Source organism: Gorilla gorilla, chromosome 12 (assembly GCF_029281585.2).
Source record: "Gorilla gorilla gorilla isolate KB3781 chromosome 12, NHGRI_mGorGor1-v2.1_pri, whole genome shotgun sequence".
NCBI lineage: Eukaryota > Metazoa > Chordata > Mammalia > Primates > Hominidae > Gorilla > Gorilla gorilla.
Window position 1 is genome coordinate 34,389,123 of NC_073236.2, and position 9,462 is coordinate 34,398,584.

Here is a 9,462-nt window from a genome sequence, read left to right on the forward strand (position 1 = left end):
TCCTTACTCCACCATTCCAGAAGGTCCACCTCTGGTTAGAGATGTTTTCTAAAATCAGGCTTTCTAGATGTTACCTAATAAGGTAGTGTTCACTGGAATTAGGATTAAAGTACTGCCCTCACCCTGAAGTTATCTGGGCATAGGGGGGAAAAATAAGACATTTAAAGGATGAAAATACTTGCTTTAGGATCCATAGAAATTATTCCAAAGTATTGGGGTGATTGGAGGCCCTTGGTAAAAGTCAGTGGGCTACCGGGACTCACACAAGGCCCCTGACAACCATTCCAGTGCACTCCTGGGAACTTCTCCTGGGAGATGCCTTTTCCAGGGAAAGGGAGCTGCCAGTTTTGAGTCCTTCTTCTAAGTTAGAAGTTGCATATTCATGCTCCTCACAACTTACCAGCAAGAAAATTATCCTACTTCCATTTTACAGATGATGAAACTGAGGCTCACGGAGGTCAACTCACATGCCCCAGGTCAGAGCACTTGTGGGTGGTAGTGAGGGGATCCCACTCCAGAGTGAAAGGTACTCAGGTGTCATCAAATCCAGCATCCTGACCTTCTGTTTGGCTATGCGGTGGGCAGAAAGGCAGTGTGTGGAGGTGCCCATACTTTCCATTTGGGGCACAACAGGTTCGGATTCCCTTCATATAGCCCTCTCCCCAAGGAGTGGCCTCCCCAGCAGCCACAGAGCAGGGGACAACAGCAAAGTCACAGGCACAGCTTGCCCCTGCCAGACACCTGCTGAGGTGGGCTCCCAGGCCGGCCAACTCCTGCCTTCAGTCGGGGGCCAGAGCCTCCAGGCAGTGCCCCAAAATCAAGGGTGGCAAGGGCAAAAAGTCTGGTTGGGACTTGAGGACTGGGATTATAAGACTACCCCCTTCATGTGCTCAGTCCATGGGCCCGAGTGCCCAGAGGCCCACCCAGGCCACCTACAAGCCCAGATTGTGGGGAAGACAGAATGGCATGTCTCCAAATGCTGCATCATCCTGAGCAGCCCACAGCTCCTACCCCACTCCCAGACTGCAAGCAAGAGGATACAGGCACTACAAAATCATTCAGGAAACTTTATTTTGATATCTCAGAAACTGGCAAGGAAATTACCACAGTGACAACAATACACTTTCATGTTTTAAATCATCTTCAGATGCAGGGTCTCACTGGGACCTCATGACCACCCTGAAAGGGAGGCAGGGCGGGTAACTACAGATCCACTCTACTGGGGACTTGAGGGAGGCAACCCAGCTTCCACGTGGAACTTTATACATTCCATGCAGATACCTCCTGCTTCAAGTCCAGGTTCTTCAATACCCAGGAGGTACAGGGCTTCACCAGACACAACAGATACCTGAACTCCCTCAGCCGTAAAACTGATTGGGGATTGGGCCACCCCATCTCTAAACAAAGCACCCCATCAGAAGGATAGTTCTGGCATGGACAGAAAGAGGGGTTTTTCCTTGCTATCCTGTCGGGGAACAGGTGGAGGCAGCAGACAGCACCTCCCTGCCTTCCTCTCTCTGCCGCACCTCTTGCTAATCAGCCCTTCTGACTCTTCCCCAGAAAGAAGGTAGGGCTGCGCCTCCTTCCTCTGCAGGGGCCGGACTCAGATCTAGGCCCGGGCTGCCACTCATACTGGGAAGCCTCCTTTCATGAGCCTTCCTCAACCCTTAGAGCAGGAGGGCCCTGCGCAGGGGCTACTGCCTCTATCTGCCAGCGGCACACAGGGCACTTGGCCGTATCGCTGAAGACCCGCCAGGCACAGTATCTGCAGAAGTATGTGTGGCCGCAGGGCACAAGGCGGGTGTTGGCAGCGTGATAGAAGCAGATGGCACACTCCTCTCCTGGTGTGGCTGGAAGAGGGAACAACACAGGTCAGGGCACATGGGGGAAGGGGTGGGCAACCCGCTCACAATGTGACCACAGAGAATGACAGAGAAACATGTAGCTGTATTTTGAAGAATGTTACCTAGTGAGGAAATGCTTACAGTGTAATCAAGTGAAAAAAAAGGGGGAAGAAAACCATTTTGTGAATATATATATATATATATATTCCCAAACCATTTTATGAATATATATATATTCCCATTCCAATTTAGAGAGAAGGAAAACACAGCACAGACAAGTCCCTATATACACACATGTCTATATCGATGACCGAAAATACTGGGAGGAAATCCACCCAAGAGGTAATGGGTGATTTTGTTTAACTTTCCTCTTTATCCTTTAATCTTTTTTTATTTTTTAGAGACAGTCTCACTCTGTCATCCAGGCTGGAGTGCAGTGGTGTGATCACAGCTCACTGCAGCCTCAGCCAGCTGGGCTCAAGCCATCCTTCCACCTCAGCCTCCCGAGTAGCTGGGACCACAGACATGCACCACCACACTCAGCTAATTTTTGTACTTTTTGTAGAGACAGGGTTTCGCCATGTTGCCCAGGCTGGTCTCAAACTCCTGGGCTCCAGCAATCCTCCTGCCTCGGCCTCCCAAAGTATAGGGATTACAGGTGTGAGCCACTGCACCCCACCTATCCTTTCATCTTTATTTCCATCGGCAAAGCATTTACAATGAATGTGGATGACTTTTTAAAGCAAGAACAAAATAACACTGTCTGTTCATAAAAGTGCTCTTATAACTCACAGAGTAGGCAAATGCTCTCGAAGGCAGAGATGCCAGGTTGCTTTTAGGTTTCCAGTAGGCAGAGCCAAATCTTTTGGCCCAAAGCCTGTGAGAGACTTGAATGACAACCAGTAGGACGTGGGGCTTCTCCCTCCACTCCCAGGTGCTGGATTCCCGTGGAGTCCCTGATTCTTGGGAGGGTACTCACCTTTGGGCTCAGGCACAGCCTTGTTGCTGAGGTCCCATGGCATGGCTGTTGGGAGCCGGCTGGCTGTGGGATCTGAGGCAGAGAAACTCAGGTCCAGGACGGCAAGCCCAGGTGCCCCCATCCCCGCCCCTGGCCCCGCAGCAAAGTGTCCGGTCTCCTTTCTTTCCTGGGTTGCAATGCTGAGCCCCCATCCCCAAATTTTAAGACCCTGTCCTGGCCATCCCTTCCCCAGCTTGACCCAGCTGAGAATCCGAGAATCCTTGGGGCTGGAGATTCCTCCTCCTGAGCCACCTTCCTTCAGGCCCCTCTTCTTTGCCCTCCAGCCGCTGCCTGAGTGGAGACCCTTGGCCGAGCCACATTCCCAACCCAGATGGGCATCAACATCTCCCAAGAGCCTGGACAAACACAGGTTCAGGGCTCCACTCCAGACCCAGCAAATCAGGTGCTTCAGGTGTGAGGCGCTGGCAGCTGTTGACAAATGGTTTTAACAAATTTGCTGGCAGGAGGCGGGGAGTGGACCACCACCCGGCCCAGGAATGCCAATATTTCTTGTTATGGGTATTACTGCCTCTCTGTGCTCTCCTGAAATCCACCTTCTTCTGGGGTGACTAAAGGGATGGCTCTCTTTTCCCCCCCACTGACTGAGAGGCTCAGCTTTCTCCCTGCAGGCACTCTCCATGCGCACCTCTAGCCTCACCTGTGTGTTCCCTTTGCTTGCCACCTTTGTATCTAGTGAACTCCTATTTAGGCTGCAAAGCCAGCCCAAATGTTTCTTCCTTTGTAAAAGGAGATGGGCACTCTAACAGGTGTTTGAGTAACAGATGGTGTGAGTGCTGGTCCTATCTGCTTATCATTCTTTAGGGACAAGACTGCCCTCCCTACGACTGAGCCTTGTCTATCTGGCGTCTCCAGTGCCCATCTTCACAGCTAACACTGGGCAGGGGCTGATGGAATAACTGAACGTGAACGTTCTTCCTGTGGCTCTGGATCGGTGTGGGGTGCCACTGGAGCCCCCATCTCCCCACCTCCCCTGCGGGGTCCCCATGGTCGCCTCACCCAGCAGCTCGATGGCCTTAGTGGTCCCGTACACGTCCATCACGGCCCAGAGCGGGGCGCCGACGGGCACGCCCTCACGCAGCAGGAGCCGGCAGCCGGCGTTGACCTTGGCGAAGAGGCGGCCGCGGCGGTCCACCCAGAAGCGGACCACGTCCCCAGTGAGCGCGCAGCCCTCAGGCAGCACGGCCGCCCACGTCGGGCTCTGCTCCTCCAGGTCGGGGCACACGAAGGGCGGCAGGCTGGGCACGGACACGCACGCGGGGTCCAGGCGCGTGAAGCCCACGCGGAGGCCGCCGCACCAGCCGCTCTCCTCCCGCAGCACTCGCAGCGACACACGCTCGCCCAGGCGCACCGGCCGCTGGCTGAACACGATGCCGTCGTGGAACGTGGTGCGCCTGTGCGCGATGCAGCCACGCGTGTCCAGACGCACCTGTGCGCCCTTGGCCTCGGCATGGAAGCGAAGTGCCTCTCGGGGCGCCTTGGCGTCTGTGGGTTGAGGATGGGGAGTGTCAGTGCTAACCGGGTCTGGACCCACCAGCTCCCCAGAGAGCCCCTAGTATCCCAGAGTCCCTCACACCTGGGAGCACCTTGACCTTCCCCTAGGGACCATTTCCACCTCTCTCGGTTCCTGCAGGGATGTTATGAAAACTATAGGAACTGATGTCTCTTTGTGCTCTTCCTGCGACCAATCTAGTAATGGTTATTATTGTTCAAGAGAAAGAGTAGGGTTAGTCAGGCATAAATATCTATACGTTTGTTATACACGGTTTTTTTGTTTATTTTGTTTTGTTTTGTTTTCAGAGATGAGTTCTTGCTGTGTTGCCCAGGCTGGTCTTGAACTCTTGGCCTCAAGTGATCCTTCTGCCTCTGCCTCCCAAAGCGCTAGGATTACAGGCATGAGCCACTGCGCCCAGCCCATACATTTATTCTATATGCACCTAAAAATGACGGAAGAGGAGACAGACAGATTCGCTGACTGTGGTCTGCTCCAGGAGGCTGTCTGCTATTCCCGCTCTGCTTGTCTCTCTTGTTTTCCCATGGGGAACCGCATCACTTGTGAAGACCATGGCCCCCAGCAATGGTGACATCCTTGTCCTGGGAGAGAAAGGGGCTTGGCTGCTCCCCACAGAGTATGGGTGCAGGCTGGAGAGGAAGTCCCTCAGAATCCTGGGTGGGGTCCAGCCTGGCTCTGGCATGGGCTCTGAAACCAGGGGACTTCCCATAGGACTCTCTGCCTGGCAGTCAGAAGGGGAAAGCACCCCACTGAGCAGCCCTTCCTCTCCACTCAGCCTGCAGGAAGCTGGTGGGGCTTCCTACCCCAGAACTGCCTTAGCCGGCCTTGCCCCTCCCCTCCTGGTCCTGCTCTTTCTGGGCGGGGGGAGGGAGGCTGGCTGGCTGTTTGCTGTTGAAAATAAAAGGTGAATTCAATCAGAACTTAAGCCAGACCCCACCCTAAGGAGCAAGGCCACTCCCCTCCCAGATCAGGTCACACTCCCCTGGCAAGGCAGGCACTCTCACTACACACAGGTTTACACCCTCTAGCAGAGCCCAGGGCCAGGAGGCTCCATCTGGTCAGGCACCAGGACATGTTTGCGGTGACAGTGACTCTGTCCCTGACTTCCATAGGCCAAAGGTAAGCCTACCTGCAGTGACCTTTCTTCAGCATTAAAGACCAGTGCTCACCGTGGCCTTGGGACTCTCACAGAGCCCTGTGTATCCGCATTCACCCCTCGCCTGCGCCCCGCCCGTGCCTTCCCATGATGCACTCATCCCTTCCCGCGAATCCCAGCAGGCCTGCCCAGCTCCCCGTGCCTCAAGGCTGCACCTAGGCAAGGAGAAGTCCCAGAGCCAGCACACATGGAGAGCCGGAGCCAGGCTGGGGTCCCTGACATCAGTGAACCTGACCTTGTGCCCATGATTGAGGCTGCTCCATGGAGGGCAGTGGGACACCAGCTGGGCCATGGCTAACACCCCCATTCCAGGCCTGCCCTGCTGCTGGCCCAGGCAGGTCACTGTCCTCCAGGGCCCAGCCTCCTCACCCACAAACGGCAGTGAAGTGCATGTCCAGCAAGGCCAGGAGTCTCAGGACACCTGTCTGGAGTCCTGTTCACTGCCTACCTGGCCAGGCATGGGGCTGGGGGTGACAGGGCAAGCGGGGCCTCTTGGCACAACCAGCCACAATCTAGGAGGGCAGAGGCCAGCCCTTTGGCTGGGTCACTGCCCATCTCTGAGGTGGGAACTGGAGAGAAGCCCTGGAGTGGGCTTGGCAAGAGGCTGGAGCAATGGCCCTGGATGACGGGCGGTGCGGGAGATGGTGGCCGGCATCCGAGCCCTCTCTACAAACTGCCACACCCAATCCTGCTGCCATCCTAAGAGGCAGACAGTGGGCAAGTGGCTAGCCCCATCCCACAGCAATCAGGGGCAGAACTAGGGTTGATGAGGACTTCTCCCAGCCTTACCCAGTGCAGCCCCTACAGGGAAACGGGAACCCCTGGGGTCAGGGGAGCTGGAGCCCTGTCATGCTCAGCACCATGGGCCTAGACGGGAACCAGCAGAGATGAGCCCGTGCTCATTGGGGATGGAGTTTCCACCCCACCCTCTAGGCAGGTGCCCGGGACAGAGGCTGGCTCCATGCAGGACTGGCTCTGGGGGCAAGGAGGGGTGGAGGACGGCAGGTGACCTCACTCCTCCATCCACTTCCTGGAGGGAGTAGGGAACTGGCTGGCTGGAGGCAGTCCAGGGAGGAGGGGAACTCCCCCAGAATGGCCTTGAGGGTGCATGAGGCCCTGGGAGCCCTTGAGAAGCAGGCCTTGCCCTGGAAGATAATTTGACAGTTTGCAAAGCTCCCCGATCCCTGCTTCAGGAGCCTTCTCAGCAGCCCTGTATGGAGCTAAGTCCTCATGTCACCAGGGCTGGTGGGTGCCGAGGGGACGTGGTGGTTGCACAGGTCATTCCGCATCCGGGGCACCTAAGCAGCCTCCTCTGTGCTGCTCACTCAGGCTCCGCCCCCTACCTCGGGCAGCCCCCTGGGACCCGGCAGGGCAGCAAAAGGTCCCTTAGGGCACAGCCTCTCATCTATGAAGACTCTTGGTCTGTCTGCATGGTCATGTCAGCTATTCACTGTGCACCACCAAGGCTGAGTGGGGCCGAAACCCACCCCCGCCCCACCAGCCCGGCAAGGGCCCACAGGACCGTGTCCACCTACTTCACACAGGACTCTGTGCCTGGGTCTGGAGCAGGGTCGGGGTGGCCTGACGGATGTGATCACCACCTCCGCTCCACCTGCCTCCTCCCAAGAGGCCTGCAGGGGTCCTCCCACACTTTGACCCAGGCAGCCCGGGACACCCCACTCCCAGGGTGGGGAGTGGCAGAGGTGGGTATAGGCCACATGTGGCTCTCCAAGCAGACCTGTCCCCAGTGGCTGGGCTGGCACAGGGTTCAGATCATCCTGGTGCCCAAGCACCCTCACACCTAGAGGCAGCCGCTCTTTCTGTGGGTCCTGTTTGCAGGCAGGACCCTGAGCTCAGAGAAGCTGAGTGCCCTGCCCATGGGCGATCTCTCCAGTTACTCCACCTGCCCCAGGGTCCCCACTGCTGAGGGGGTGGACTGCCTGCGGGCAAAGCAGGGCCTCTGGGGTGTCTCTACTCCAGGACAGGTAGAGTCAGATTCCAGATTCTCTAAGGTCTTGGAATCTGAGTGGGGCAGGGGCGGCCCCTTGCTCAGCGAGAGCCTCTAGGGATCTCCATCCTCACCGCTCCTCCAGGTGTCAAGCCTTTCGGGGTGTCAGGCACCCATAAGCACTTTGCAGCCTCTTTTTCTCCTCATCCCGCCTCGGGGGAAGCCCTCAGAGCTTGAGAAGGCTGTGCTAGTCATCTGTGTTTTTGCAGCCAGAAAGTGAGGGATCCCAGCACTGCTCCTGGCTGCTGCACTCTCATGCCACCTCCTTTAAGGCCCATCATTTCCCTGCCAAACACCATTAATGTGACAGCAGCAGTGGCTCTTGGCACAGCCAACTACTAGTCTGTGAGCTCATGGTGCCCACCAGGGGACAGAGGACCCTGAGCCCAGGCTCCCAGCTCTTTACCTGGGAGGGTAGGTCCAGAGATGCACAACCCCAATAGCTGGTGCTGAAAGACCAGGTCCTCAAGGCCGGGCACAGTGGCTCACACCTGTAATCCCAGCACTTTGGGAGGCCAAGGCAGGTGGATCACAAGGTCAGGAGATCGCAACCATCCTGGCTAACACGGTGAAACCCCTTCTGTACTAAAAATACAAAACAAAATTAGCCGGGCGTGGTGGAGGGCGCCTGTAGTCCCAGCTACTCGGGAGGCTGAGGCAGGAGAATGGCATGAACCCGGGAGGCAGAGCTTGCAGTGAGCTGAGATCACGCCACTGCACTCCAGCCTGGGCAACAGAGCGAGACTCTGTCTCAAAGACAAAAAAAAAAAAAAAAAAAAAAAGACCAGGTCCTCTATCTCCCCCGCATATGGCTCTTCCACTACGGGACACCTGTGGCCTCAGGTGAGGCTTGCAGAGAACCTTTGTGCCTATCACTCTTTTGATTTGTGCGTTTGATTTTATAAAGATCCCTGTAAGCCAGCAGGCATCGTCCCTGGCCTGGAGATGTAGAAACTGAGGCCCAGGGACAAAATGACTTACCCAAGGTCCCACAGCTCATCTTGGCAGAACTGGGACCCCACCAGCCCCCTAAACTTTACACTGACCACATCTCTACTCCAGCAATGACACAGAGCACCCTCTACGACCTGTACCCCCAGTCCAGAGACCAAGCTCCAGGCTTGCAGGAGGTCTACTTACTGGCCTCAAAGCAGAGCTGGGCACCCATCAGTCTAAGGTCCTCGGGCACAGGTCCCCAGGTCTAGAAGGAACTGCCTGGAGAAGGGCAGTGGACAGGTTACCAAAGATTCAGCAGGTCTGCTTTTTATGGGCCAGAGATCACGTTACAAAGTTGATGATTAATTCAATGGTGCTGTCATGTGTTACTATATCCAGGGGATTTCCCAGTGATTTCTCCTGACTCGCAGCCTGAACTGCTGGAGCTGGCAGGCCTAAGAGAAGGAAACAGGAATGGGGGACTGGCCTGGGTAGGTCTTACGGTAGCCTTCTTTCTCACTTCTGACCAATCTCAAGCTGGCTGTGCATTGTAATGGTGCAAGCATGTTAACAAATACCTATGTCCAACCCCGCCCCCAAAGACTCCGGTTCCACTGGCCTGGGGTGGAACCCAGGCATCGGGAGTTTACAGAGCAACGCAGATGATTCTAACGTACAGCCAGGATGGAGATTCACTGCAGCAGACCCTGGCACACAGAAGGAACTCAATCTGTGTTGCTGAAGCAGATTGAATTGCATTTGCTGTATCCCAGGACCTGGGAAATTGTGCACCTCCAACAGAGAGGAGGGGTAAAGCAGACAGAAGAGGAGAGGAGCTGATGGTCCCTCCAGCCTTTCCCACTGGAATTTCTGGGAATTCCACTTTCCCAGAACTGCCACAAAATGCAAATAGCCCTACAGACGGTCACTGCAAAGGTCTAGCTCCCAATGTGTTAGCACTGGAAAAGA

General features: G+C 55.8%; 1 protein-coding gene across 3 annotated transcripts; it reads right to left on the bottom strand.

The window, feature by feature from the left end:
* Positions 1–1,057: 1,057 nt before the first annotated feature.
* NEURL3 (neuralized E3 ubiquitin protein ligase 3) lies at positions 1,058–8,796 on the bottom strand. Of its 3 annotated transcripts, none has more exons than XM_004031433.5 (4): positions 8,698–8,796; positions 3,880–4,365; positions 2,824–2,895; positions 1,058–1,850 (listed from the first exon to the last, which is right to left on the bottom strand). In XM_004031433.5, exons 1-4 carry the CDS (start codon positions 8,723–8,725, stop codon positions 1,648–1,650), a joined length of 789 nt encoding a protein of 262 aa, XP_004031481.2. In that variant the 5' UTR covers positions 8,726–8,796; the 3' UTR covers positions 1,058–1,647. The 3 variants fall into 3 exon arrangements, with proteins under 3 accessions (XP_004031481.2, XP_063551620.1, XP_018876271.4); XM_063695550.1 differs by having other exon boundaries at positions 2,824–3,291; positions 8,698–8,775; XM_019020726.4 differs by lacking the exon at positions 1,058–1,850 and having other exon boundaries at positions 2,109–3,291; positions 8,698–8,775.
* Between the last annotated feature and the right edge of the window lie 666 nt (positions 8,797–9,462).

What these genes read in the sequence shown, in the direction of transcription:
- NEURL3 (XM_063695550.1), bottom strand. Translation starts at nt 8,725, where the DNA reads ATGGGTGCCCAGCTCTGCTTTGAGGCCA. An exon ending in CCAGCTCTGCTTTGAGGCCA is followed by an intron (nt 4,366 to 8,697) that starts GTAAGTAGACCT and finishes CTCAACCCACAG; the next exon opens with ACGCCAAGGCGCCCCGAGAG. An exon ending in GGCTGTGCCTGAGCCCAAAG is followed by an intron (nt 1,851 to 2,823) that starts GTGAGTACCCTC and finishes TCCCTCTTCCAG; the next exon opens with CCACACCAGGAGAGGAGTGT.